The 12,260-nt window shown below is 51.1% G+C and overlaps 2 protein-coding genes across 4 annotated transcripts in view; one reads left to right on the plus strand and one right to left on the minus strand.

Moving 5' to 3' along the window:
- The first annotated feature begins 1,086 nt into the window (after nt 1-1,086).
- MMP21 (matrix metallopeptidase 21) lies at nt 1,087-9,330 on the plus strand. The gene is made up of 7 exons (XM_033130772.1): nt 1,087-2,008; nt 2,331-2,901; nt 3,877-4,016; nt 4,255-4,396; nt 5,438-5,695; nt 7,014-7,186; nt 7,432-9,330. The coding sequence occupies exons 1-7, from the start codon at nt 1,847-1,849 to the stop codon at nt 7,729-7,731; spliced, it is 1,746 nt and encodes a 581-aa protein (XP_032986663.1). The 5' UTR covers nt 1,087-1,846; the 3' UTR covers nt 7,732-9,330.
- Nucleotides 9,331-9,461: 131 nt separating this feature from the next.
- Nucleotides 9,462-12,260, minus strand: part of EDRF1 (erythroid differentiation regulatory factor 1) — a 35,718-nt gene continuing 32,919 nt past the window's right edge. Inside the window, exon 24 of one of the 3 annotated variants that reach the window (XM_033130771.1) lies at nt 9,462-10,304. In XM_033130771.1, coding sequence (XP_032986662.1) covers nt 10,142-10,304 — 163 coding nt within the window. In that variant the 3' untranslated portion in view covers nt 9,462-10,141. The remainder of the gene's footprint in view (nt 10,305-12,260) is intronic. The other 2 variants (XM_033130768.1, XM_033130770.1) reach the window with 2 other exon arrangements.

Raw genomic sequence — 12,260 nt, forward strand, 5'->3', positions numbered from 1 at the left:
CCAAGGCCTCTCACTCAGTGGTGACGGTTCAGGGTGCCAGGAGAGCATGTCCATAGGAGCGGGAGAGGGGTGCGGTAAGCAGGCCCAGGTATCTGTTGACACAGCTGAGGGTGAGCGGCCCTGAGTAATCAGGAGGGCCCCCCCACCTTGTCCATACTCATGCCCCCTGCTTGCGCTCACACCAGGACATCCAGTCCCCACCTGGTACATGGCCAGCTGCGGAAGTCTCTGGGCTGACAGGAGCTGAGTGGGGCCCTGCAGGTACTTTGGTTGAGTGTACCAGCTCTTTGTGAGAACATTCCTTAATGTCACAGGTGCTGGCTTTGCCATGGCAGCACTGGGCACGGGGCCCCACACCTGACCAGGGGCCTAACTAGTAGTGGACTCCCCTGGGTCACAATCTAGTACTGTGTCCTTCCAAGGAACCCCGACGTCTTAGAGACCAGTGAGGGGTCTCAGGCTACAAGGCCATCAGACCATCGTGGCACAGAAGGGCTGCTGGGGCTCCCCGGAGGGGCTGCGAGGCCAGAGGATGCAATCCACACCTGCCTCTGGGCTGCGCCCCTTTTAATCTATCGTCCACAGAGCAACTGGGAGGACTCTTGAAACACTAAATCAATGAAGTCCCTCTCCTTCAATAGTGACCTATTGACGCTCCCTCCTCGGCCCCGCCCCCTCTCCTCTCCACCCTAACCTCCCACCTCCGTCCCCATCACTGAGTCCACCACACACCCTCTTCCCCTTATTTCCAGACATGCTCAGCCAGCGCCTGCCTCAGGGTCTTTGCACTGGTCCTTTCCTTTGCCTCTACCTCCCCAGAACCCGCTGTCACGTGTGACTATGTCCCTCTTATTTTGCTTTCATTGCTCAAATTTCATATGTGCAAGAGGTGTCTCCTGCCCATCTTAATATCGACCCCTCCCCCACCTCCAAGGCTCTCACTTCCTCTACTGATATTCTTCGCCCTTGTCAGGATTTGAATTTTTCATTCACTGTTTTGTTTATTGCCTGCCTCCCCGCCCTTAGAATGCAAGTTCCATGAGGGCAAAAAATGAGTCCATAGTACTCATTTCTATATTCCCTGTCCCCAAAACAGTAACCAGTATTTGCCGAATGATGAACGAACGAGTAACTACAGCATAGCCCCACTTGCCTGCACACTTGCTCTTCTCATCAGACCTTTGACATTGCAATTCCGAGCTCTCACCTTCAGTCACGGTGCCCGGGAACCGTATCCCTCAGGCTCGCCGGCCTGACCAGTTAGACATTCAGGGCAGCTGAACCCCGCTCTGCCTGCCTTTTTCCTCCCCATCTTCTGCCTTCCTGAAGTGACACTGAGAGGGGCAGCGTGGGCGGGGGCATGCTCTAGGACCTCAGGCGATCCCAGTTCATCCTCATAGAAACATCGTGGCCCATAGAACGGGCACCACGTGGCCACTAGCGAGGACGAGAAACACCTACATCCACGAACCCGGGAAGATGCTTCCACTTCCAGGCGGGATGGCCGGCCACCCCACAGCTCACTTGGGCAGCAAACTTGCCCACGCCCACTTCACCACGGGAACGCAATCCACAGGCGGCTGCAAGTTCGTGATGTAATTACCGGAGTGTGTGGCAAACTTAGCAGGCGGCGAGGGGAGGCGTTCTCACCCCAGCGAGAGGGGTGGTCCTGGGGTCTTCAAAGGGTCGCACAGGCAGGGCCTGCGGGGCCTCCAGGTGGGCACACTTCAGGCCTGCGTGAGAAGGGCGGCGGCTCCCTGTGGCTGCTTATAAGAGCCTCCTGGCCGCTGCTCCGGGAGGGCAGACGGGGACGCAGCGGAGGTGGGAGGGCCGGCTCGGAGCGGCCATGCTCGCGGCCTCCATCTTGCGTTCGAGCCTGCTGCTCGGCTGCCTCGCCGCCCCGCAGCCCGCGAGGCCTGAGACCCTCTTCCACAGCCGGGACCGCTCGGACCTCGCGCCGCCCCTCCTGCGCCGGGCCACGCCCATCGCCGACCTCTCCGCAGCGCAGGTACCAAAAGCCTGAGAGCAGCACCACGCACACGCACACGCACACACAGGCGCACGAGCACGCATGCGCGCACATACAGGTGTGCACACACGCACAGGTGCACGCACGCCTCCTCAGGTGCGCGGCCTCGCACGAACCTCCAACAAACACGGAGTAGGCCTGCTGCACAGCACAGGTAAGCACGCACGTCAGACACTGTGCACAGCATGCAGATATACACTGTCCCGCGTGGTACATACACAAGCAGAGGACAGACGGATGTGATACCGCACGTTGTCAGTCCGGGCCCCGCCCCGCTGATCCGTGCATTTCTCTCTGGCAGCGGTTCCTGTCCAAATACGGCTGGGCAGAGGCGCCCCCGGGGGCGGGGTCCGTGGCCCGAGGGTCCCGGGGTCCCCACCCCGACCGGCCTGATGAGGGCCCCCCAGGTGCTGCCCTGGCTGAGGCACTGCGCAAGTTCCAAAAGGTCAACGCACTGCCGGCGAGCGGGGAGCTGGACGCGGCGACGCTGGCGACCATGAACCGGCCTCGCTGCGGCGTCCCCGACCCTCGGTCCCAGCTGATGGCCACGAGCACCGCACCCCGGACCCCGCCAAGCCTCCCGGGCCGGCGCCCCAGGGCCCGCCCGAAGCGCTTCCTGCAGACTCTGCTCCCAGGGCCCCGCCGGCAGCCCAAAGGCTCCCCGCAGGGTGGGGGCACCCGGGCCTTCGCTAAAAAGACGCTGACCTGGAGGTTGGTGGGGGAGGGCTACAGCAGCCAGCTCTCCGTGGAGGACCAGAGGTACATCTTCAGACTGGCCTTCAGGATGTGGAGCGAGGTGATACCACTGGACTTCCGGGAGGATCTCACCGCCCCTGGAGCCACGATTGACATACAGCTGGGTTTTGGACGAGGTAAGGAGGGGTCAGACTTTGCGCCCACCCTGTCCTCTGCATTCCCCCATGGCCTGAAGTAGGGCCCCGTTAGCAAAATGGGGCCCACCTGGGTCACCCCACCCTCGCCTCCTGCTTGCCTCCCTCACCAGAGTGGTGGCACCAACTCTGTCTCCTAGATTGTTCTGAGATGGCACCTGTCGGGGCGTGGGCATATTGTAAGCTCTGTGTAGGCGTCACTGTTACAGCTCACTGGAAAGGGCACAGGCGTGTCACCCTGCAAAGAGCAGAGTGGTCCCAGGGGACATCAGTGCAGGTCCCTCTACTTGTCGCTGAGCAGGTCTGCCCAATGAGCATTGCCCACAGAGGGCTCAGGCTGCTCCCGGGGCACTGGTGGGCCAGGTGGTTGTCGCCCAGGCCCCACCATCTCCTAGCTTTGTGGGTTTGGACAAAGGAACTTGTCTGCAGCCCCGTCTGGGAACTAGGAGTGCTAACAGCTGCCCAGCTGGCCTCCCTGGACTAACTTCCTACTGCAAGAAGTACACAGGGCAGTTTGGTGAGAAACTATACAAATGTAAGGCGGGTGGCCACTGGGCAGCACCTCCGTCATTCCATGACCACTCAGTTAGGCTCCAGCTCAGGTTCTGCCTCCATCAGCTAGCTTCCTCACGGCACTCCACGTGCCACCACACACACAGCTTGCTGGCGCATGGGACAGCTGCGCTCCTCGCGGCTCCCACAGCCCTTGGTACACAGCTCTGTTTATGTCTTCACACTCTGTCACACACACAAAAATTGCTTATAAACAACCGTGTGTCACGCACGCCTCGTGCTGAGTAGTCAGTCCAGGAGTAGCTGCTTCTGCCACCAGACTGCCAGGCCCTCGAGGCTGGGAACCCTGCAGGTGTCTGTGTCCCCAGGTCCCGGGAGGAAGGAGTCTGTGCAGTGGGCACTCCGGGTTCACCAGGACGCCCTCCTCCCTTCTCCCCTTGTCAGGCCGGCACCTGGGCTGTCCTCGGGTTTTTGATGGGAGCGGCCAGGAGTTTGCACATGCCTGGCGCCTGGGTGACATTCACTTTGACGACGACGAGCACTTCACACCTCCCACCAGTGACAGAGGCATCAGCCTTCTCAAAGTAAGTGGTCTCCAGCTGCCCGCAGTGACGAGGCAAAGGGCAGTGTTGCGTGGCCCGGAGTCCAGAAAGCCAGAGCTTCTCCAGGGAAGTGTCCACCTCCTTCTGAGCAAGTTCCCTGGCTGGCAGCTTCGTTCCCCTTGTGCTCTGGAGGCCCAGGGTCTGCCCTCGGTGGTGGGGTGGGTCCCAGCCGCACTCACCCAGCACTGACCCTGCAGCGATGGTTTGTGTTCCCTTCTAGGTGGCCGTCCATGAAATTGGCCACGTCCTCGGCTTGCCGCACACCTACAGGACAGGATCCATAATGCAGCCAAACTACATCCCCCAGGGGCCTGCGTTGGAGTTGGACTGGTCAGACAGGAAAGCCATTCAAAAGCTGTATGGTAAGGCTGTTCTGGGCGAGATGATCCTCGGAGCTGACAGAGGACACTGGGGGTCCTCAGAGCATAAGAAGACCCCATTCGCTCCTCACTGGGAGGCTGGCCCCCAAAGGGCACCAAACAGTGCAGTCTGACGTCACCCAAGAAGAGCAGCTGCCTTGAGGCTCTGGGATGCCAATTCTTAGTTAAGGGTGGCCATGCCTAGATTGTAGCCATTTTGGAGAGCAAAGCACACTCTCATGGGTACTTCCTCTGTGTCCTCTCTTTCATGGGATCCATTAGATACTCCCTGCGAGGAAGGAGGGGGCCATGGGGGTTCTCTAAACACAAGTGGGCCGCCCAGGCCATGGTATCCCCTGAGAGCTATAGGAGCTGGAAGCCGCTGGGAGAAATGTCTGCACTCCCAAGGCAAAGTCCAGCAGCCCTGCCAGGATGAGCTTTAAGGTCTGTGTACTTGTCCAGGCCAAAGGGCTGGTGCTGATTATTTAATGGAAGGATTAATGATTTAGCACCGAGGCTACAGGAAGGAAAGCTAGTCTCCATCTAAAACAGACACCACCCCTATTTCTGCTCTACTCAAACCGCCCTGTTCTTGGCACGCAGCATCTGGATAACAAGAGAGGCCAGGACACATTTATTTCCCTCAGTGACAATCTCCCTCTTGTGTGTGCCCAGAACCAGAACTTCCCTCCAATGAAGTCCGATCAGCCATCAAAACAGGCATCAACTATACTTAGGGTGATCACATAACTAGTATCCAAAGCGAGACAGTTTAGCGGGTGACCGGGAGCACTATTAAGAACAGAATGAAGCCAGAAGTCATGCCCAGGACTGTTGGAGGCCAGCGGGGTCCCTCCAGCTCTCTCCACTCAGCAAGGGAAGGCCTACTTCCAGTCCCATAAGATGTCTTGCTTTAAGATGTCTGCATAGAAAATGCCAGCTTTGCAATTGTCTCTATACAAGTCACACATGAAAGTAGGAACCGTTGGTTTCTGCACCAGGTTAACAAGTGGCTGGACTTCTCTTCTTGTTTTGTTTTTTAAGGTTCATGTGAAGGCTCATTTGATACTGCATTTGACTGGATTCGTACAGAGAGAAACCAACATGGAGATGTGACGGTGAGATTTAGCACATATTTTTTCCGCAACAGCTGGTACTGGCTTTATGAAAACCGAAACAACCGGACCCGATACGGCGACCCCGTCCACATCCTCGCTGGCTGGCATGGAGTCCCAGCACAGAGCTTAGATGCTTTCGTCCACATTTGGACTTGGACAAGAGATGAACGTTATTTTTTTAAAGGTAGAGGTCCTTACGGACGGCACTGTTTCTTTTATTAAACAAACGCTTTCTGGACAAATGTTTTGAGCCCCTACCAGGGATCCTGTGTAATGCTCTTGAAATTACTTGGTTTCTGTGTGTTCCATCCGACTGTAAACTCTGTGAACACAAGACTGTGTGGTATCCCTGATCTTTTTCACAAGGCACTGAGTTCTTCAAATGAACGAATGAGTGAACGAATGGTGCTGGGCTGAGTTGGTTGCCAAAGAACTGTAAGAAAAGGCTCTCCCTACACAAGTGTGAATCTGATTCTGGAGAAAAACACCTTAGCAGGCTACCAATACAGTATGATTTGAAGGGGCAAAGTGAGCAGAGGAGGTGAGCACTGTCACCGGAATCAGATGCTGGAGCCACGCAGGATCAGGGCATGGGTGGGTAGGACCTGGAGTGCCCAGAAGAGGACACCTGGGGTAGTGTGTGAGGGGAGGTGGGGCTGAGGGAAGGGTGCAGGGAAGGCCAGGCTCACAGCCTCAGAGCTGGGAGTGAACAGCGTATCTGAGACAGCTGAGCCCTTGAGGGCCGTAGGGGTGGGATCAGGTTGGAAGGGCAGGGCCGGACTTCATCCAGCAGGCAGGGCAATGTTTCGGGGAGGCAGGAACTGGTGGGGGGCCTGGTGGTCTTGTGAACACATGGAAGGGACTTTCTTGCTGCTGCTTCCCGACTCCCAGCCACCCTGCCCAGGCCTGCCGGCTGTCCCAGACACTGGCTAGGCTGCCTTTGCAGACAGGTGGGTACGTGCGGAGTCTGATCTCAATGGGAAGTTGTAGTTGCTGCTTTTTCTTCCCCTTGCCTCCCAGAGATAGACTGTGGGTGCTCTCTGCCTGAATCCTAGTAATACAACCATATGGCTTTAAATGGCTCAGAGTTAATGAGGCAAGAGCCAAACTGGAAGAACTTGGCATGCAAATTTTACTGTAAGAAATCCGTGAATAAACTTGGTCTTAGCTTTCCTTCACATCACACAAAGGAAGACTTCTTTGAGTCCAGTTACATGGAGAAATTGCCTCAGGACAGACTTTACAGTGTGGATACTTCCGAGTTGGGAGCACATCCTCCAGTGGTTTAAGAAGTCCTGAACTATAGTGGCCACATTGGGATTACTGGGGTCAAATCCAGAAGTAATTCAGGACCTGGGAAATCATTTGTGTGGAGGCTTCACTCAGATGTGGTGAGTCCTCCCTCCTGCCGGAATCACAGCAGAACGTCAGGATTTGCAGGGACCTAGGCTGAAGGCTGTCCTGTGTCGTTTCTTGTGGTCACCATTTTGTTTGGCTCTTAGGAAATCAGTACTGGAGATACGACAGTGAGAAGGATCAGACCCACGCAGAAGACGAACGAGGGAAAAGCTACCCCAAACTGATTTCAGAGGGGTTTCCTGGGATCCCAAGTCCCCTGGACACTGCCTATTATGACCGCAGGAAGCAGTTCATTTACTTCTTCAAAGGGTCCTTTGTAAGTAGGAGGCTTTGCGGCCTGGTGTTGCTGTCATCCCTACTTGAAATGTCAGATGACCAAGTTCTTAGTTAGAAGCTGTTCTCAGATATGGCAATGGCGGGTCATCCCATCACATGGAAAATTAAGAATGTGAAGCCCAAAGAATTGCGTGCAAAGCCACAGATTTACTTACCTCGTCACTATAAATTAGCCTAAAATGAAGGATTTTCAGAAAAGCCAGTCTTACTTTATTTCCTTCGCAGGTGTTTGCATTTGATGTCAACAGAAATCAAGTCCTTGGTTCTTATCCGAAGAAGATGACGGAAGTCTTCCCAGCGATAGAGCCACAGAACCACCCTTTCAGAAGCATAGACTCCGCCTACTACTCGTTCGCACACAAGTCCGTCTTCTTTTTCAAAGGCAGCCTGTACTGGAAAGTGGTGACCGACGCGGACAGACGGCAGCGTCCGTGGCTCCCGTCCAATGGCGTGTTCCCGAAGCAGCCAATCTCAGAGAAGTGGTTTGACGTTTGTGACGTCCACGCCTCCACCCTGAATATGTAATGAGAAAAACAGGCAAATGCAGAGAACCACAGAATTCTCTTCAAAGAGGAAAAGTCTTGACTTTTAGTAGCAAGCGAATAGGGCTAAGTTGAAACCCATAGGAAAAGCATTACTTGAATTTTGGGAAGAAAAAAAAAAACAAATTCTCAGGCAAAAAAAAAATAACTTACCCAGTAATTTTACAGATTTTTAGGAAAGGTTATGAAACAAGTCCGGAGGAACCCATCTTTGCTTCCCACTCTCTCCGTTCCTGGGGTGCTCTTTGTTAGAATCCAGATGGTCCTGAACTGTTTTCTGGCTTGTCATAATTCATATGACATGCTCCTTCCGCTTCAAAGCAGGAAACACTTTGTATGGCAGTCTATTTATGTTCTGAAGACTAGTCTGCCGAAATAAGTCTCTTGAAGCTAATTGGGTAACTTTATTTTTCCTATTATCAATTATCTCTAGGATAGACGTTATGTCCCTTTAACTTTACATAATATAGCTGTGACCTCTAATTAACACAAACAAAATCCCCCAATGTAATAGGGAAGGATGTGGACAAAATTTGGGCACTGAAATTAAGTGAAAAAGATTCAGGCCACAAATACCACAATTCTTTTAAAGGAACAGCTAAAACACAAGCACTTTAAGATTTAAATTAAAATCAGCAAAATACAAAAACATTTTAAAAGCACCTTTCTTTCCTTTGTAGGAACTTTCATATTATTGCTTTGACAAGGGAAGATAGCGAGAATTTGTATCTTCTTGCTTAAAAACAAATTTCCCTCTTGACTGGAAAGGCTAAGAAAGAAGAGAGGCCATTAGATAAAGCAAGCGACTCTCATATCCCTAACTCGACCTTATTTCTACATAAGTAGAAAATCCTTTTTGAATTCCTGAATCCAGAATTGGGTGTGTACACATGTCCAGGTTTAACTGGCAGAGACAGTGTGAGTCGCGTGTGCTTGCCGCAAAGGGAACAGGATGTCAGCTGTCCTGAGAGGTGACGTTGCTGATTTTGTACAACTGCTTTATAATTTAGTCAAAACTTGAAATGCTCCAATGGTTAATTTTTGAAAATTGATACAAATCTGTCCCAAGGACAATGCAACTGAACAAGGAAGTAGACAATGGCAAGAGGTAGGTCTGCCAAGCTGACAGAGATCAACTCATTGTCAAGGAAAACATCTAAAATCTCAGCGTACGAAAGCAAGGCATAAAAATTCAGCTTAAAACAAGTTTATTCCAGACGATTTTCTAGCACAGTTGAGATTCCTTCAAAGAGGGGTGGCTGGAGGGCTGCCAGTCGACATGAAGGGGCTGCACAGCGAAAATGCAGACGGCTCTGAAGGAAGTCACCAGCTGCGCCTCATCCTACGCTCAGGCTCAGGCCCAGGCCAGCGGACATGGGGGCCCAGCGAGCTTGTCTATGAAGGTGTCACGCACATCCATCCAAACTGTCACCGTGACAGGAAAGAGTGTGCTTGACACATTACAGTCTCTTGCGGCTGAGACGACGGACTCTGACAAGTACTGCACTGTACACGGGGGCACGGGAACGACAGCATGTTTGTACGCAACTGGATAGGAGCCGTGGACCAGCAGCAAGTAATGCGTCTGCAGTCTCGTGAGAATTTTGTGTATGGCACCGTTTTATTTCTAATGTTTTAGTCTTCACTTTGTAAAATTGATTAAACCAGTTCAAATCAAAACTCAATGTGAAGAATGTGAAATGGAAAAAGACAGACATTTAAATAAATAATTTATTTATTCAAAATAATTTTCTTACATTATTCACAGTTTTAAGTTTAAAATAAGAAAGTGGGTGGGGAGTACCTATTCTTGATCAACTGTCATACAAGGTGAAAGAAAAGCAGATCCCTTCAGAACATGCACTAAATACCGAGAATTGCACAATGGCTAGTCTTCGAAAAATCCTGCACTGAAGCTTAAAAAGGGCAGAGTTCTTTCTGTGCATTTAGAAGGAAACACTGTAGACGTACAGGAAGTTCTTTTAACCCACCTGAACGACTAAACTCATTTGGAATAAGTTCCCTTGACCAAAGTAACATTTATCCAAAATAATTGTATCTTAAACTCATATAGCTTACCATACTTCAAAAATATTTAACGGTGTAATTGCATCACAGCAAGTGTATTAATATTGAGGCACGCACACTTCTCAAAGAAATAAACACTGGGAGCTTTCCTTCTGATTTGGTTTCAGCACTTTCAATGAAGCAGCCAAAGAACTCGACCATGATTTGTCTGTCATGGGAAATGAGAAGTCTGCATTTCCACCGCTGTGCCTGTTGTTGTAAGCGGGTATTTCCCGCTTATTTAACTAAAAGAAGCACCGAATGGACAAACCAGCCCCCGTGCTGAAGGCACTGCAGCATCTGTGTGGGCGCGGCCCTGGCGTGAGTCATGGGACGGTGCTGCCACGGCCGGGAGCCAGCTCGTCCAGCAGGCGGATGAGAACGTCGACTCTTTCCCAAAGAGCTGTGTTTCTGTTAGCGGTTGCTCTCAAAAGCTGGGAGTAAATCTGCTTGTTGGTTGTGAGGGCTACATCTTCTTCAATGTTACTGCTTGATGAATGAAACAAAAACAGAACAGAGGAAGAAGTGACGTGAACGGCGATACCCCCCACCAGTTCAAACAGAGATCCACACAATATATAGTAACAGCCCACCCACCACTTCTCCCGGGGAAGCCGCGGTCCTGTTCCACAGCTGATCCACTGCTTGGGGGCCTGTCTTTAGACATGTAATTCAACACGTCAATTAAAACCCACACTCATTCTTTTTACAAGTACTGGAGTGCTTACTATACTGGCAAGTGCTCGTGGCCGTGAATGTGACAGACCCAAATCCCCGCTGTCACGGACTCTGCATTCTGCTGGGGTAGGAGTGGGGGGAGGCAAGAGAGTGTCGGCTACACACTGAGGAAAACAACACTGGAGACGGGCTGGGCATGGGGAGCTCCCGGGGCTTCCTCCAGGCTCCACGCCCAGCCTGAGGGTCCTGCGTGACGCAGCTCGGCTGACGCAGCTACGGGGTTGCTCCCCTGGAGACTAAAGCGCAGACTCCTGACTCAGAACTATCGCACCTCAACGTATCTGAACCGTCAGGGCCACTGCTGTGCGAAGAAAGCCTCTCATAGGGAAGGTTCTACACAGCACTCCAGTTAACAATTGTTTTAACAAAAACTTAAGTTTGCGGTTTGTTCTGAAAATATTTTCCCAAAAAACAGGTCAATGGATTATATTTGTGTTACTACTGAGAAGACATAGCAGTTCATTTCTGGCACCTTTTTTTAAAAGAAAAGAAACGAGTCCAGAAGTACCACAGACCTCTGGCCACACATGGCAGGTAAAGCTGACAGCGGTGTGCTTCCTGAGAGTGTGCACGTCCACATCGGAGCCACACGATCGCCCTGTCCCCTCAGAGGGCAAGGCCCAGTATTCTTATTTTATAGCTGTAACAACTAAGCCCCGGAGGGTTAAGGCATTTGGATGGAGGTCAGAGCACCACGTCTTCTGACTTCTACCCTATGTTCTTTCCACTCACCAATGTACCGAATCTGCCTTTGCCTCAGTGCCCATGGGCCCGGCCTGCCAGAGAATAGGCAGCTTTCTAGACCTGCCTGTTTGCCCCATTTGACCTGCCCGTACAATGATACGACATTTTAGCCAAATGCCTCAAGATAACTGATGGCTGCTGGGATCATAAATTTTAAAACCCTTTGAACTGTTCTGATCATAATTCTGAATCTTAAATCTTCCTCTTCTAATCTCTACAATTATCTCCTCCCTCAATCCACTCTCATCAGTTCACTGAACCAAGAACTATATTCAGAAAGGTTCTATCATTTTATAGTGTTATCTTTTGTCCAAAGGCAACTAACTTCCATTCTACTTTCCTTTTTACTGACGTTAACAGAATATGAAATGTACACACCTGGCTGGGAACAACCCCTAAACCTGAAGGACCTGTTCTCTGCACTATGGTCAAGGACTTCCCAAACCCTCTGAGATTACTTCTATTTTTGTTGTTTTTCATTATATTAAACCCCAAAGCCATCAGAAGATGAAGAGGCTCCAATCTGCTAAAGCAGTGACTACTGAACTACAGTACAAGAGCAAATAGATTCTTAATCCAAAAAGAAGAAACACAACTGTTTCAAGCAGGGCACCACCAACGCAGTTGTCATGAGAGGAAGTGCCTGCATAATCTCAAACAGAAAACAAAAATTGTTTTAAATTGAACACATCCTAATTTTCTTAAATTGCACAGCAATTCTTCAGGATTCTAAGAAAATTAAGATAAAATTTTAATTACTAAGCTCAGTTTAATCTTTTTTTGGCCAGGGTGGGAGGGGGAGAAACATAGCCAAAACAAAACGGAAGCATATTAGTATTTCTTTTGAAGTCTAGTTTTGATTTCCCTTTACTCCAAAAAGAAATGTTCATTAAATCATGAAGAAATAACTGGGCCAGCGCACAGGATGTCTTTATCTTCACAATACAATTACACATGCTTTCA

Source organism: Rhinolophus ferrumequinum, chromosome 16, assembly GCF_004115265.2.
Source record: "Rhinolophus ferrumequinum isolate MPI-CBG mRhiFer1 chromosome 16, mRhiFer1_v1.p, whole genome shotgun sequence".
NCBI lineage: Eukaryota > Metazoa > Chordata > Mammalia > Chiroptera > Rhinolophidae > Rhinolophus > Rhinolophus ferrumequinum.